Genomic DNA, 17,350 nt, shown 5'->3' with positions numbered 1-17,350 from the left:
ATTTTGACCTTTCTTTTCTCTTTGATATAAATTTCAATAGCCACTTCATTGTATTATTTCTCTTAATGTTTTATTTAATAAATTGGCTTCCAAAACTTAAGACTTCACGGATATAATTTATAAATTCGTATATTAATAGGATAAGTCTTTCCTACATAAGAAAAATCACGATTTTTTTCCATTCGATAAATGCTTCTTTTTTTTTTCTTTTTTATACATGGGAAGACTCGAACTCGAGATCTCTCACTTGCACTTTCTCTTCCAAATCACCAAAACTCATCCTTTCTCCCTACATAAGAAAAATCATGTAAGTGTTTTAATTGAAGATTATTCACAAATTCTTTTATAGGATAGTATACTAATACATGTGATGCACATGAGATAATATATGATTACAAAATGAAAAAAATAGATTGGAAAAAATTATTTATGATGCAAGTTTAGGGGTGTGCCCAAGCATAATCAACTATAATACCTTAGTGTTCAAGTTTGTTTGATTATTTTTAATGAGATTAAATTTTTTTTTTAATTTGAGTTGTTTATTTGTCGAATCGAATTTGAACGAGATTTTTATCAAATTTAAATATTATTAGAAATAAAACGTTTTATTCAAATTGATTTGATTAGTCGACGAACCCAATTTGAATGAACTCTTAGCATGTTAAGTTCGATTCGAATATTAAATAATTTGATTGATCTTTCGATCCTAATGCAAGTCATGCAACAATCTTTTCTAATTTTTTTTTGTTTGGAAATTGATTTATAGGATTCATGTGATGGCATTAATTACAGATGGGTGACCTCACTTATTTAGTACCTGCGGTTGGAGCCCCACATCCCAATCGAATCAAAACGAAAAACCAAATCAAAAGAACAAAATAAAATAAAGAAGGAAAATGCAATATTCTTGCACCCGTTTTACTGAACCCCCCATGTGACCCTAGACTTATCTTTCCATTTATCTACTAATATTAGTATTTTACCAAAATAAAATATTCCAGAGTTTATAATCTTTTGAAAATTTACAATTAATTTAATTAATCAATGAGATAATTAATTTCTGGCTTTGAAATATATAATTTTAAGAGGAGACAGGAAAACCTCGACGAGGGGGGTAATTTCAAGCCTCTTTGCCTCCCCGAAAGTCTTAACGTTTATGAGGTAAATTTGAACTAACTTTTTTTCTTTAAATTTCAAATTAATTAAATGGGCAATCTATAATTTTTTTTCTTGAAATCATGAATTAATTGAATTTACATTATTTTCTGATATTAATTAGCTGACAATTCTCGTTGTATGCAGGTGAAAATTTGAAGCTATTAAGGAATAAGGCCTTCTAGTCATCTAATTCTGAAGACGTTATACTAGCTGCTCGAGATCAAGATCATTGCAGGAGCCAGGTTGAATCGAACAGTACAGTTTTTGATTATTTAATTGGTGGGTTTCCTTTAATCCTTATTAAATTTCGTATTTTTTTGCCAGTTTTAATTGTGTAAATTGAACCTTTCTTTCTTTCTTATTCTGCGTTTTTTATTTTCACCTGAATCTTGCCTTTTTCCCCACATTTTAATGTGGGTATTCTGGATATCAATTTGGAAATCTTGAATGATTGGTCTTTTTATTTTCCCAAGATATTTTACTTTTTGGTTTATAAAGTTTTAGTGATCCAAAATTTTAAATTTTTGAATTTTCAGAAAAAATCAATTTCTTAGGGATTGAGTTCTTGATAGTCTCAATTGGTTTTTTTTTTTCCCTTTTCTTTTGGAATTTTTGGGGATACCCAATATCTTGGAGAAGCTTTTGTGAATTATTGAATATTTGATGGACATTTGTGAAATGAAGTTTTTGGCTGAATTATGATGTAAATTGGATTAATATTATGCAGAGGAGAGGCTTGAAATTGCAATATATTAAACAAAAGGACAAGAAAATGGGGGTAATGTCAAGAAAGGTTGTACCAGCATGTGGTAATCTCTGCTTCTTTTGTCCTTCAATGCGGGCAAGGTCAAGACAGCCTGTTAAACGATACAAGAAGCTCCTTGCTGATATTTTCCCCCGATCACAGGTGAATTTTGTGCAGTTGCCATCTTAGTCTGGCAATTTTATTTCTGTCAGCAAATGTACTAATTTTCATAATGCTTAGTTCTGCCAAAGAAGTCTTAGTTGATTTGGTATGTGACGCTGTTCTTGTAAAATGTGAGACTTAACAACCTTAAAACAGGGAAAGAAAAAAATGATGATGCGAAATATAGTCCACTGTGGTGGTACACATTTTTTTTTAAAATTTTCTGGTGACGATTTGATTTAACTGGTGGTCTGCTTGTATTTGCCTTTAATCTCTGAAACTCTTTTGGCAGGATGCTGAGCCAAATGACCGAAAGATTGGGAAGCTTTGTGAGTATGCTTCTAAAAATCCTTTGAGGATACCTAAGGCAAGCCTTATTCATTTATTTGCTCTTGTTTACTAAACCTATGCTAAATGTACAGAGAGTTTTACAAGCATCAATATTGTTTATACCATTGACATTATATCTGTTTGACATAATATACAAAATCTATATTTGTAGACCTTCATTGTTGCATTTATTTGGTTCTGTGGAACTTTCACCCCCTACAGATTGATCAAAATAGTTTGATAAGATTTGTTCATTCTGATGGTGGGATTTCTATTGGTCCATCTTGCTCAACCATAAGTTTCTTCGTATCAGTTCTCATTTCAAACATAATTTGCCTGTTCATAGAACTTAACAGAGTTGCTTCACTTTGTTTGCAGTGTATTAATTTGTGATGTACTTCACTGCATTTGTCTTTTATCTAAAAACTATAGTTGCTTTCTGGAATTATATAATACCTCTTCTGAAACATGGCTGCTTCTTGTTGTTAAAATATTCCTCATGATGGTGAACTTGCATCATTCCACAAGTGCTACAACTTCTATGTCAGATGGTCTATTAGTAGCTACAACTTCTATGTCACCTACATTAGCTTTTATTTTGTCTGATTCAGATAACAGAGAACTTGGAACAGAAGTTTTACAAGGATTTGCGAAATGAGCACTTTGGCTCTGTAAAAGTTGTTTTTCTAATTTATCGGAAGCTGCTATCCTCATGTAAGGAACAGATGTAAGTTTTCATTTGAGCAATACTTTGGCAGTATTGAGCAAGAACTAAAATTTTATTCTCCAAACTGTTCCTATGTAATTTTTTGCCAAAATCTCTATGTCTCTCTCTAATGAATAAGAATGTTTGCCGGTGGGTCTACAACTCCCATTTGGAACTTGTTTTTAGTTCTCATTAATTGATTTTTGGTCAGGTTGCTGTAACCTTGCTTCATTTTTATTTTAAATTTTCTTTCTTTCTTGTTAAAGATCGATATGCAGAGTTTAAGTGTCAAGTGTTACACGAAGGCCAGCAAATACAACAATGCAATGAGAAAGCATCTTGTCTTGTACTGGGTATCCTGCAAGAGCTTTAAAGCAGTGCTAACGTTTTTAAAATCTTTCAATCCAAAAGAAGGAAAATTTTCTTTGAGAGCATATTACACACTACCTTGTCATATACAGGATTGCACTCTTCGTGCTTTATCTATATTTGAAAGAGCTATAAAGTATAATATGCCATCATAAAAGATATATTACTTGATATGACTTTCAGGGAATTCAAATGTTAAAGAAAAGATATATAGAAATTAAGATACATGTGGAGCGCTAAATCTCCACTCATCCCCACCAACAAGCAAGAGAAGAAATGGAGGCTGGTGTTTGGATTGTGGATAAATTTTTTTTTGAATGGCAGGGAGGGTTTGGGGAATGAAGGTTGGAGTAAGACACGGTGGCAAACAAAAATAGTTTATATAAGCTGTGTGTGATTTTGACAACGATTCTTGCTGAAGAAGGTTTTTGGCTAACAAAAAGTGTACGGGAAAATGGGGCTGTTTTTTCTTAGCATAGGGTAGTCTGTTGATCGTGGCAAGGGAAGGACTTGCATTTAGTATTCTGATGTCTACTAGTCCATCTGTTAGTTGCTTTCGAAGTTGTACTGGGTATGGTCTGCGGATGCCAAGATTAATTTAATCCTTTCCTTTTCTTCTGCAGTTTACTTTATAAAAGTTACATATAAATCAAACCTTGGTGCTTGGGATGAATCAAACTTTAAGTTGTCGACTTATGTAGGGTGCAATCATGCACGTAACATAGCTTTCCACAACAAAGAAGCAAAAGTAGCCTTGTGGGTGTAACTGGAAGTTGTTGAGAAAGCTCAAATCTTTGTGGCACAACCATTTACCTATCTTGTTAAGTTCTTGCTTTTAATTAGCCAAGTGCAGAATGATCCATATAACTATCTATTTAGATTTTGTAACTGTTTTGCTTTGCTAGTATGTCAATATTTCTTCCTATGTTAATAAGATCCTCAAGCTTGTTGCTATTTACTCAGATCATGGTTCTTCAAAGGCATGAAAATTTCTAAGGTATCATCATTTGGCGAAATGATATGCTTAAGTTACTGTCGCGTTTTCTCCAGAAGTTGCTGCCTTATTAAGATAGTTTTGTCATTTGACTTAAAAGCTGCATGTCATCTTGTCCATAATTAAAAAAGAATTACACTTTCTTCACCTCCTTCCACAAAGTTTTAATCTTGATCAGGATCGGGATCTTTTTCAGGCCACTTTTTGCTAGTAGTTTGCTTGGGATGGTTCGCACCCTTTTAGATCTACCACAGTATGATGAATTGCAGATTCTAGGTTGCAATACACTAGTTGACTTTATCAATGGCCAGGTAAGTTGAACATCAAGTTGATCAATTAGGCCCCGTTTGATAACCCAGTTCAGCATTTAAACTTAATGGATTTTTAACATATTCAAACCGTTTGGTAACCAAAAATTGAACATCTGAATTAATTAAGTGGCACTGAATTTCCTAGGCAAAACTTGCTCCCAAAATTAAGTGATAAGTTATTCATTTATCACTGAATGTGATATGCATTCAAATGTAGTAGATTTAATACTTAACAATTTAATAACTTAATGGATTCAGACTTCAGATTTCAGATTTCAGACTTCAGTTTTCATACTTCAGTTTTATCAAACGCACCCTTAGATAAGTAAATGATTAACGCATAGGCAATGAACCTGAAGTAGGCTATAAGTTAATTGCTTTAAGAAATTGAATCATGAACAAATTCAAAACCAGAGTGTAATTTACAGAGAAGTTTTGTTGTCAATGGTTTTCACAATGCACTCTTTGGTTGTATATTCTATAGAAAGATTAGGTAACCAACGTATAGTACTGTCTATAGGGGACCTAAATAACCTTATATTCATGTTATACATTCAGTTGTCATTTCAAATTAAGAAGATTTGACCTCTTTTCTGATTGATGCAGTTGGATGGCACATATATGTTCAACTTGGAGGGCCTCATACCGAAATTGTGTCAATTAGCTCGAGAAGTTGGAGATGATGACAGAGCACTGTGCTTGAGGTCTGCAGGGATGCAAGTTTTGGCTGTCTTGGTAGACTTGCTTTTTCCCTTTACTACCTTGAATTTTTTGTACATGTACAAACATGCCTGCCTGAGTATGAGGTGGATGTGGTTTTCTTGTTTTTCCCTTGTTGGGGAGATTCGTGGTGGGTGTGGTGCTGATAGAAAAGAAGCATCCTTCATCGTACTTATTTTTATATTTTCCTTGAATCTGCTAAACTGGAGCAAAATTAAATTTAATATCAATAGTACACTAGAGGGGTTTCTCATATTGGTGTCATATCCTAACTTCTGAAAGGAAGATATCGGTATTTCTAATTTCTGTATGTTAACTATCAGCTTATGCTGTAGCTTGTCTTTGGGGGGAGGGGGGGGGGTTGACTGTAATTAATAATTCTATCAGATAACCTGTTATTTTAGATGTTGAACATTTCCTACAAATGAGGCTTTATTTAATTGCAATTTCATGAGAATTAACATCAGTGACAAATTCCATTGTCTATATGCCTGCATGGTTGCCGAGTGTTTAAAGGAAATATTACAGGGGCTGTGGAAAACGCCATGAGGCACACTGGGGAAGGAAGTAGGGATCATTAGCGCACCATTAAATACCTGAGGTGCGTCTAGGTATTCATCCCTAGTGCCCCCCAAACAATAAGTAGAAAACCAACCTGAGTTTAAGGAGAAATTTGGAGGATGAAGTGGGGAAGTCACTGGAAAGAGAAACAGAAAAGGGAGTAGAATAAAATACGTTCATCTTTTTTTGTGGTGCAACTAAGTGATCAATTAATTAGTCTAATTTGTGGCTGCTGTTCCCTCGCTCATATCTGTTGCATCCAGGAGGAGAAGAGGTGAGGAAAGGAGTGAAAAACAGGAATTTGGGAGGGTTGGAGTGTACTACTGAATTGTACAGAAATTGGAGGTTTGAATTTTGGGTTTTGTAAGCGGATTAAATGAATTTGGTATCCAGCATGAGAAGAAGAGATAATTATAATGAAGTTTCACATCAAAGATAGAGTTATGATTATGCTCAACTTTAATATCTAGAAATCTTCTCAAGATGTAATGCTAAAATTTTTTCTCTGCAACTCTTTATGGTAGGCCATTTTTCTTAGTTGGCACCATTGCAGTCAATTTCTTTCTTGCACGTTATAATTATCTTTCTTTCTACATTTTCATTGTCTAGGTGCACTTTATGGGGAAGAACTCCCATATCTCGATGGACTTTGACCATGTAAGAGACTCTTCTCAGTCCTACACTCTACCTCGTAATTTGATGGAGTTTTCTCTTCTACTGGATTTTAAGCAATCCATGACATGTTCTTGCAAGTGTTGGTTTTTTCTAACTTTATGTTGAACTATTTTATCTGATATAGATTATAACAGTGACTTTGGAGAACTACATGGAACTTCCAACCCATTTAGAAAATTGCGAAGTAGAGAAGAAAAATTCCAACCTCTCAGAACAATGGGTCCAAGGATTGCTCAAAGTGGATAAACATGACTCTTCTTTTCCTGACATCAGCCAGAAAGTTTCTTCTTTACCAGATATCACAAGTTCTAAAATGGAAATGGCCACACTGTAAGATGATAGAACATCTAGAATGTGTAGCTTTTATGCACTTGCGGTTCATTCTTATCTACGTTTAATATTTTTTAAACAGGGAGGCAACCAAGAACCCCTCTTACTGGTCCAGAGTTTGTCTATGGAATATAGCCCAATCTGCAAGGGAAGTAACAACTGTACGACGTGTACTTGAACCTCTTTTCCATCGTTTTGACTCTGAAAATTATTGGTCACCAGACAAAGGACTTGCAGGTTCAGTGTTGGCCTATTTGCAGTCATTATTGGAGGAGTCAGGTAGAATATGCTACCTTTCTTTACTCTTTATGCATCCTACTGGACATTGTCATTTCTTGGTTTCTTTTGTAATAGTTTCTCATTTTTATTTGCTCTCAACTGTCTCTGAACCAGGTGAAAGCTCCCATCTATTATTATCTATCGTGGTTAAGCACTTGGATCATAAGAATGTTGCCAAACGGCGTGATATGCAGATAAACATCATTGATGTTACAACACAACTTGCAAGAAATGCAAAGCAGCACGCATCAGTTGCAATTGTTGGTGCAATAAGTGAGCTGGTTAAACATCTGCGCAAATGCCTACTATATTCATCTGAAGCTTCAAGTCCTCAAGATGGTTCTGATAAATTGAATAACGAGCTTCAGGTTGCTTTGGAAAAGTGCATTTCACAGCTTGCAGACAAGGTTTGTCTTGACTAAGATTTAATGCAGTTCTTTTGGTTCACAAATTGTCTTTTCTGCATAGATCATAGTAGGGTTGACTAGACATTTATTTGTTCTACTGCAACTCGATCTGCGTACTTCTAGCTTCTCTTTTTACAGTTGTTATTCATCCATTGACCCTGCATGCTGGTACATGTACTTTTAACCTGACATTTCTTTTTTCCTCCTTTTGGGCCAAGGAATCCTTTGATAGCCAAGGAATCCTTTGATATATTGTATTTGGAGTCAGCAAGATAATAGTGAAGAATTGGAAATGCCTCTCTTCTTGTTGTGAGGCATACTTCCATGGGTGCTTCTTCAGCTAGCTGACCCTGTGACTTGTAATATTTGGGCCCGAGCTTCAGTTATGTGTTTTAGTCCCATAATGCAAAATATAGACCACTTCAGTTATCACATGGAGCAGAGGCAATCACGTGTCCAAAGAACATTAAGACATCACAAATTGCTTTACCGAAAAGTCTGGTTACCATGCCTTCCGTGCTTCTGTTTTCTGCTTCCTTCCTTACATTCTTTTTAAAGACACTCTTAGCCTAGCATTTATTAGGTTTCTTTCAGCTGTTGGAAGCAGTTAATAGATTTCTATTGATCTGCTCATGTTGAAGTAACTTATCAAATTCGTGGAATGCTTTTATTAGAAAGCTATCCTCATTGTCCATGCAGTTAATTCATATTATAATTTGGACAAACATGAAATTGTGGACCCATCCTTGATAACAGGTTGCAGATGTTGGACCCATCCTCGATATGATGGGTGTGGTGCTGGAGAGCATTCCAACTGGTTTTGTTGCTGCAAGAGCAACAATCAATGCTGTACATCGAACTGCACAAATTGTATCTACAGTTCCTAATGTAACATATTATAAGAAGGTACAACCATTAAGATTAAGATGCTATGTTTCTTGTTCAATTTCTATATGATGATAACATCTGCTTCCAATTCCTTGTTTAGGCATTTCCTGATACTCTCTTTCATCCCTTGCTATTGGCAATGGCACATTCAGACCATGAAACACGAGCTGGGGCACACCATATCTTCTCAACGGTGCTTATGCCATCTCTTAGCAATATGTGGTCAATATTGGACCGGAATCTCTCTCGTACTCTTTCAGAACAGTCTCCTAAGATGTCACGGAAGGTGAAATTCAGAAGCTTTTCCCTTTTGGATGAAAATGATGCCAAATCTGAATTTTCAGATGGAGAAATGACAGAGGAAGAAGATTCCTATGAAGATCAATCTGTCAGAAGTATGTCACAAGGCCAATTACATAGCTTCAAGGGTGTTGTTCCAGCAGGGAAAGAAGTATGAATCATCTTATTGCCTCTAATTGTCATGCCATTCACCATTTTATGTTTTGCAAAACTTTAAGATATGAGTGAGCACATACATAAATTTTGTTGAAGACTTTTTTGATTTCACAAACCTTACTGCTCATCCTAATGTCTCTTTGACTTGTTAATATCTAGGGGCTTACTTCCCTTCGGCTGCGTAGTCACCAAGTGAATCTTCTTCTTTCATCCATCTGGGTTCAGGCAACATCGGCAGAAAATATTCCTGCAAATTTCGAGGCAATGGCTCATACATATGCTATTTGTCTGCTCTTCAGTCGATCAAAGGTGAACATTCTGCATGCCATAGAATTTTTTTAAGCCATTACAATTTCACATGGCGACTTGTAACATTTACACTTGGAAGCTGTAACCTGTCTTTTTAGTTAAGCTGCAGAATTAACATGAAAAAAAGATGATACATAAATATATTGTTCAGTCAATTTTTTATTGACAAATTGGACTTATGTATCACCTGTGTCAACAATGCCAGACAAACTTAGTGCATTTGGATTGATTGTTTTTTCCAGAACTAGTTTTTCCCCACTAAGAAAATCTACAGTAACCTCACTAAAAACACACCAACACCACATAATCATCTCTTCCTTCCCTCCTGCACCACCACCACTGCCCACCACCCTCTAACTCCCCCCACCACCACTCCCAATCAACACTGTCCCCTTCACTCCTCCCTTCCACCACCCCCCCTGACTGCATTCCTCCTCTCTCTCCCTCTCCCCTCTTTTTCTTCCCCCTCCACCACCTCTGACCACATCTTGATTGCGACCAAATATGGTCCAGGGTGGAGGGGAGAGGGAGAGGAGGAAGGGGGAGGAGGAGTCTTAGAGGGGATGAAGGTGGGAAGCTGTGGTGGGGGGAGAAAAGAGAAGTGAGAGAGGGAGAGGAGGAAGGAGGAGGAAGGAGCAGCGGTGGTGGTGGGATGAAGGGGACAGAGGTTTTGTTGGGGGGGGGTGGGGAGGGGAGGGTAGGGCAGGGCTGGTGGTGGGAGGGGGCAACAATGGTGGATGCGGGAGATGTGAAGGTGGAGGAGGGGAGGTTGTCGAGCAGCTCAAAAAGGCAATTCAAAAAACACCCAGAATAAAATGCACATTCTAATAGTTTTTTAAAAACTACTTCTACAATAAAGTCTAGTAAAAAACCCCCATAAGCTTCCCATTCCAAATGGACCCTTAATGTAACCGTCTGAAAGTTGGTCTATTGGAGAACTTCGAATACATGGTTTCACCTTTGTGTTAACGCGTATGTACTATGTCTGGATTTAGTCCTGCAAATTTGCCTTGACTTGTTGATTGGGGAAAATTGGTTGAACATGACAAGTCTTTGCATTACATTACAACTGCATATGTAGTGCATTAACCAAGCTAACTATCCTATTAACTGATACAAGGGCGGGAGAATAACTGTGTCTTTTATCATGTACAACATGTTACCTTCTCTTGCCTTGGCTTCAAAAGCAGTGTCATTCCTGCCCTGCTCTACTTTTGCATCTACTTTTCTGGATATTTTTTTCATACTTTGGAAGAAATAAAACATAAATCTGTCTAATATTTGATAACTGAAGCCTAGTATCATCTGTAATTACAATTTGCATATTTTGCTTACAGAATTTTTAAAAGTTCTCATGAAGTACATCATATTACCAGATCCACCTAATTTTTTGCTATTTTTTCAATTCAAAGATAGTCCCAGTCTCCTATTTTTCTGATTATTTTGTCTACACAGTTGTTATCTCTGGTTTTAATTATCATTTTGTACAAATACAGAATTCCAGTCACATGGCCCTCGTCCGATGTTTCCAGCTGGGTTTTTCTCTGAGGAGTATCTCTCTTAATAGTGATGGTTGGTTGATTTGATTTCCTTCTTATCCTTTCATGAATATTCAATAGGCAAATCATGGAGTATTTTCATTTATCTTGTGAGAGTGGTCCTCTTCATGCATGTGTTCGTTGATGACATTTCCTCGTGATGTATATAACTTTTCTTGGTTTTTGGGTTCTGCTTGATGTCAACGATCATTCGTAATGCTTCAAATCTCTGAATGAGGTATATGTCTCATTCTCATAATTATAGCAGTGGTCAGTGAAAACGGACTAGATATAGTGATATAATCCTATGAGACTGGAGCCCTCCTGAAACATGAAGAGAGAAGAATATCACAGCTTATGACACACAGTAGATGTCAAAATTCCATATGGTTAATGATCATGATAGAACTAAATACGTATTTGGCAAATCCAAGCCAGTGGTTGTCAGATATGTAGGTTGTGCTGCAGCTCATTGTCTGGTTGCACTAGAGTCCTCAGAATTAAACCTTCTCTCTGGCACAAAATCAATGATGCACACCCATAATAGCAGATATACAACTTAATGTTTTTGCATCCTACATAATGGAAGGAACATTTAGCCTGAAAATGTTAAGTGGAATTGAATAGTAGCTGGATCTTTGATAAATTTCACATAAGATTACATGCGCATGTTGGATTTCAATGTTCTTGATATCACCAGCTTGCACTAGGTGAGGAGTTAAACTCTAGTATCAGTCAGGAAAGATTGGACTGACCAAGATAAGGAATTATAACGAGTTATTGCTGCTCCTTGTAAATGTCTCTTGAGTCCATTTATTATTGATCGGATGGTGGTCTCTCTCATTCTAATTCCTTGCCTGCATGTTGAAGGTGGTCTTCAACCGTCTCAGAGGAGGTCTCTCTTTACTCTGGCTTCATACATGCTTATATTTTTGGCCAGGGCAGGCAATCTTCCTGAGATAATTCCTGTTATTAAGTCATCATTGACTGATGAAACAGTAAGTAGTAAAAAACTTACAGAGGAATAATTTACTTTTGTCCGAGTAGATTGATCATTTACTCTGATATGGACTCAAATATAAAGTCGGAAAATCTTTTCTGCTTATATATATTCTTTTTAAATTAATGATGGGACTTATAAAAATATCTTGCTGACAGGTTGATCCATACCTTAAATTAGTTGAAGATATGAGATTACAGGCTTTGTCCACGACAGTCATTAATGAAACTAAAGGATACGGATCACAGGATGATGAAGTTGCTGCTCTGAAGTCTCTTTCAAAAATTGAGTCGAATGACCAGCATTTAAAAGAACTTGTTATATCTCACTTCATGACCAAGTATGGAAGATTGTCAGAGGTAATATACATAATTTTACTTCCTCACATTGTGTACTTTCTGTTTGTTTACCATTTTAGGTAGGATGCCCAAGTATTAATGTATATCCACGAATATGCTGCTTGCGTGTACTTTAGCAATCAAAGTTATCATTATCCTGCTGCTATTTACTCCAATTGGCTTAGGTATCATTTATTTGATATTGGGTTTGAATTTTCTGGAGACATCTATACAGGAATTGAGGTGTAGTAGGCCCCATGCAGCTTACTAAATAAGTCATTGATAACAATCCATTGAGTGCAAGGTCTTCAAGTGGAAGACACAACATTTTTCTAGTGTCATGATATGGGGATACCTTATTTATGGATTTGCAGACTTTAACATGTTTGATGCAGAAGTAATGGACACGATTAGGTTATCAGATTAGGACTAAAAATGTGGAACTACAGTCTAGATTAAACTTTTCCAATGTGGTTGCAGGAGCTTGTTTCAAATGACTCTAGTTACTAATCATTTTACAGCATATTATTGTTCTTAAAAAAAAAAAGAAAAAGAAAAAGTAGAAAGAAAAAATTTCAGCGGCAGCCAATCTACCTAAAATATCTTTTCAGTACTCTATTAGTGCTCTTTAGTTTTCCATCTTCCCTTTTAAGTTCTTTATGAGGGAAAAAGAAGAAGATAGAGCAGATAGAAACAACTAGAAGCAGACAAGCTAACTGCTACAGTTATTTAATCCTTAGTGTTCATACCTAGATTTACCAATAATGCATTATGTCCAGAAGAGAATGGAATGCGGTGTGTCAATTAAATAAAGTCAATCTCCAAACTGACAATAAATTTGTGGAGAGAATTTATTTTCTATGAGATGTGCATAAAGTTTAACTGATAGTTGTGCAATTTTTTCTGGAAGAAGCTTCTGCTTTTACTTCTGACTTATTTTTAGTTGGGTAGACATGGATAACAGGAAACTTTACCTCGCTATAGAAATCTTTGGATATATATTCTCATTGTTCACCATGGGCTGAACCTTACTAGGCTAGATAGCTCAGCCCTAAGCTAAATTTGTCTCGATATTAACATAATAATGACTTGAACTCAAATGAGTAATCTAAATTACTACTACTCATCACATTCCTGCTCTCAAAACGCAATTAGTTATTTCCGGACATTTTTTCATTAAGCACATGAGTGGGCTTCTTTAAGAAATTTCACTCTATGTTGGCCAGTCTGTGGTACTACTAATTTGTTGTGTGATTCATGAGTTGTATAATCATTACAAACTAAAGTAGAAAAATATCATTGGTTCAAGTTGTCACCCTCTCATGTGTCTGACCATCAAAGAGAATCTAGGTAAATTTGAAGTGTATCTAAACTTAATTCTAAAACATATTGCTCTCAAATTCACGCCTTTTTTGCCCTTTTGGCAAAGTTTCTTAAGATAACATCAAAGTTTTCGTCTTATTTATTCATTGGGTGACCCCTTGCTTCTTCATGCTGAAGTCAATTAAAACTTGATTTACCTGCAACTTTCCAATCAATGCACCTTTTAAAATGATGGAGTATTGAAGGTTAAATCATGCTGCTATACTTTTCTGTTCCACATAATTATCTCAAGTTATATTATACTTTCAAGTAAAAGGGTTATGCCAGGTCAAAGGAAAACAAATTGTGATGAATACAGTAATTGCTTAAGCTTTTAGATAAGTTTGTATTCCTGTGGAATTATTTCTTGACCTTTCTACTTCTGCAAACTAGCAAATATACTACTTTGAGAACCTTTAGGCATAAAAGTACAAGTTTAGGTTGAAAGTCTTTATATTACTGGTCCTTTTTTTTTTTTTCTTTTTTTGGGTATTAAGGAAAATAATTTTGATCGTTCTGCTTCAAACTTCTCATCTGTCTACTTCTAGGCTGAGTTGTCAAACATAAAAAGCCAACTTCAAGAAGGATTTTCACCAGATGATGCGTACCCGTTGGGAGCTCCATTGTTCATGGAGACACCATGCCCTTCTTCTCCACTTGCAGAAATGGATTTTCAGACATTTAATGAGGTTAGTTAAAAAATAATTAGGCATTGGTTAGCCTGGTGTTTTACTCAGTTTAAGTGAACTTTTTTGCTCTCAGATCATGGCACCAGCTGGGTTAGCCGATGAAGAATCTTTTCCTGATGCAAGTGGAAGTCAATCTGGGCGTAAGACATCTCTGTCTGTCAATTCGCTTGACATACTTAGCGTCAACCAGCTCTTGGAATCTGTAAGTAATTGCTTTTTACTTCATAATCACTTCCTCTTAGTTTCACACATAACTTTGTCGTTTGAAGGTATTGTTAGTATTTCTGTAGTTGATGGCAAACTTTTGTAATATTTCCATTAAATAAGATAACGGTCGATGTTCTTCAAATTCATAACCTAGTTGGGTAAATTCAGAAAGTTAAAAAGCAGATTGAAAACTAAAATGGTTCAAGAAAGAATGTGGAAACATATTATATCTACTACACCTTGTTTAGATCTTGAGCAAGTTACACATCATGGTTCTTCCGACACCCCTCACTCTGTTTCCCTACAACGGATGCTTCTACTAAACCAAGACTGTTATTAGCAAGGCAGAATCATCAGTATTAGAATATGCATGAGCATAGGAACTTTTTCTTGTGGACCAACTTTGGCATCACACAAATGAAAATCATAACATCCAAATTCTCAAGAAGAGTTCGTTGGCATCAATTACTTTTACAGTAGTATCATTGAAACTGGTATTCTCTACTTTGCTCAGAAGCACAATGGTACCAAGTGGTTCTGAGTCTAAATTTAAAGTTGAAGATAATGTCTTTTTTCCTGAGAAATGTTTACATCAATCTGGGCTCTTGGTGTTACTAAGTTTTTCTTTGCTTACGTTTGTTAATTTCTGAATGATAATGCCCACTTCTGGGTAAAATCAGTTAGGAACCTGAGGAAGCATTACAGAGAGATCCATAGGAAAGAACTGAATTTTTCCTTCTTGTTGGTAATTGATCCTTTCTTTTGTCTGTTATTCATAATGCTTGATGGTATGATAAAAAATTCAAGTTCACTTAATACTTGGAACATACTATCTAAATTATAACATTTTTGCGGTCCAAACATGATTTGATAAGATCTAAAGCAAATAGTTCCTAGCAGATTACCACAATAGCGGTCAAACGAAGGATCAAATTATTTCCTAATGGAAGAAGTTCACTACGGGAGATATTGGTTCATCTAATCTACAGCTTTCCACTCTCTTTGGTGCCCAAACTGATGTTTTCCACAAACTCTTGAACTATTAAAGAGTTCTGCAACATTTGCAATTCAGCTTTCTTGAACTACCTTCAGATATATGTTTCTAGTCATGCTACTGTCATTCCAATAGATCATTTGTGGCCTATTGCACCATCAATGAAGTCTCTATCAACAGTTGAATCAGTTCTTAGGAGGAAAAATGAAGATTAATTTGCCTTCATAAACCAATTCATTGTTTATGTACTACCATGCTATGACACAAGCTTGCATACTACTGCACAATGATTATTTTGTACCATGAGCAGGTCTTGGAAACAGCTCGCCATGTTGCAAGCCTGCCAGTTTCTTCTACTCCAATACCTTATGATCAAGTAAAGAGTCAATGCGAGGCCCTTGTAAATGGTAAACAACAAAAGATGCTGGCCCTTCAGAGTTTCAAGGTGCAACAAGAAGCAAAGGCTATACTTAGTGCATGTGAAAATGAAAATAAGGGGCCTGTTTTATCAAACAAGGTGAAACTCCCTTCCTCTCTCTCTCTGTGCACATGTTTTGCCTCTGTGCATCAATTATGCATTTACTGTCATGGGTTTTTTGCCTTTCATCAGGGTGGGTGGGGTGAGGATTTGTACATTTCTTAGATAACCTAAACCCAAGACTTAGCCTACTACATTCCTCCTGTTCCTATGAAGGCAACTGATTACTCATAAATTATCCAGCTGAACGGTTGCCAATTTGAAGGTTTATTAAATCTCACATACAGGATATTGACCAATATCTCAACGGCTCTAGTTTGTGAGTCAAGATTTCTGTTGCTGATTGTTGAGGCTTCTGATCACTTCATGTAGGTATTGGATCTATCAGGAGACATAAAATCCACAAACAGTCAACTAATTCAAAGTCGGATTCAGCTTCCATGTGCACAGGAGTGTGTACAAGAACAGTCCTTTAGACTTCCACCTTCAAGCCCATATGACAAATTTTTGAAAGCAGCTGGATGCTAGAGTTCATACAATCTCTTGTAAATTTACTTGTTACAACATGCAAAATTGTTGCAGGGTATTATATATATTGATTTCATTCTTTATACGAATTTTAGGTGGCGTATTGATTTTCTTTTGTAAGAAATATAGGTTTCTCCATTGTGGCAATTATGTTAAAAATGAGAGAATTAAATTACCTGTGAGGGAATGTAAGCGCGGAAGCAATTGTTTGTTCTAAGTTTGAGTGTGCTTATGGTTCATAATTTACAAATTATAGCATGTGTACATCCGGAACATTATTCTAATTTATGTAATGTAGCCTATGGAGGTATTTAATGAATATGATTATTTGATTTTCTATTCAACAAAATACTTACTTTTGTTCAATTTTTCCTTTTCTCTTTAGGGTTTTTCTGAGAATTTAACGACGTTTTATTTCCTTTTGTTTTTAGCATTATAGCAACTAGAGGTGTAAATGAACTTAACTAAGTTGAACACTCTGGTGTTTAAATTTATTTGATGATTTTAATGAACTTGAAATTTATTCAAATTTGATTTGATTATTTGTCGAATTGAGTTTGAACGAATTTTTTGTCGAATTTCGTTTAGATTATGCATAATATGGTTTGAATACATCCTATCATTTTGATGATGAAGAGTTAGCTGTTGAGGATGGGAAATCTCTTCTATAACCCTTTTCATGTATCACAGATTGAAGTTGATGCCTTGAAAAAAAAACATTTAAATTGAAATAACACTTGATTCAATCTATTTCACGACATTCATTCCCCAAAACTTTTCTAAAATGACTTTAAATGTTCTAAAATAGTCTTTATA

General features: G+C 35.7%; 1 protein-coding gene across 5 annotated transcripts; it reads left to right on the top strand.

Moving 5' to 3' along the window:
* Positions 1-909: 909 nt before the first annotated feature.
* On the top strand, positions 910-16,883 carry LOC113736597 (protein SEMI-ROLLED LEAF 2-like). 5 transcript variants are annotated; one of them, XM_072083294.1, is made up of 21 exons: positions 910-1,161; positions 1,303-1,437; positions 1,886-2,065; positions 2,358-2,432; positions 3,007-3,122; positions 4,643-4,775; positions 5,382-5,510; positions 6,666-6,713; positions 6,856-7,061; positions 7,144-7,340; positions 7,455-7,747; positions 8,504-8,653; positions 8,736-9,086; positions 9,251-9,400; positions 10,897-10,972; positions 11,809-11,936; positions 12,097-12,297; positions 14,187-14,327; positions 14,401-14,529; positions 15,839-16,045; positions 16,379-16,883. In XM_072083294.1, exons 3-21 carry the CDS (start codon positions 1,931-1,933, stop codon positions 16,532-16,534), a joined length of 3,021 nt encoding a protein of 1,006 aa, XP_071939395.1. In that variant the 5' UTR covers positions 910-1,161; positions 1,303-1,437; positions 1,886-1,930; the 3' UTR covers positions 16,535-16,883. The 5 variants fall into 5 exon arrangements, with proteins under 5 accessions (XP_071939395.1, XP_027119451.1, XP_071939397.1 ...); XM_027263650.2 differs by having other exon boundaries at positions 911-1,161; positions 4,661-4,775; XM_072083296.1 differs by lacking the exons at positions 910-1,161; positions 1,303-1,437; positions 3,007-3,122 and having other exon boundaries at positions 2,025-2,065; positions 4,661-4,775.
* The last annotated feature ends 467 nt before the right edge of the window (positions 16,884-17,350 follow it).

This window comes from Coffea arabica, chromosome 3e (assembly GCF_036785885.1).
Source record: "Coffea arabica cultivar ET-39 chromosome 3e, Coffea Arabica ET-39 HiFi, whole genome shotgun sequence".
NCBI classification, from domain to species: Eukaryota; Viridiplantae; Streptophyta; class Magnoliopsida; order Gentianales; family Rubiaceae; genus Coffea; species Coffea arabica.
The sequence above is the reverse complement of the archived record's forward strand: the minus strand, read 5'-3'. Positions and strand labels throughout refer to the sequence as shown.

Bases quoted from the DNA above. Each gene is read 5' to 3' on its own strand.
- LOC113736597 (XM_072083294.1), top strand. From the start codon at position 1,931: ATGGGGGTAATGTCAAGAAAGGTTGTACCAGCATGTGGTAATCTCTGC. The intron at 4,776-5,381 runs GTAAGTTGAACA...TGATTGATGCAG, and splicing joins TTGACTTTATCAATGGCCAG to TTGGATGGCACATATATGTT. The intron at 9,087-9,250 runs GTATGAATCATC...GTTAATATCTAG, and splicing joins TTGTTCCAGCAGGGAAAGAA to GGGCTTACTTCCCTTCGGCT.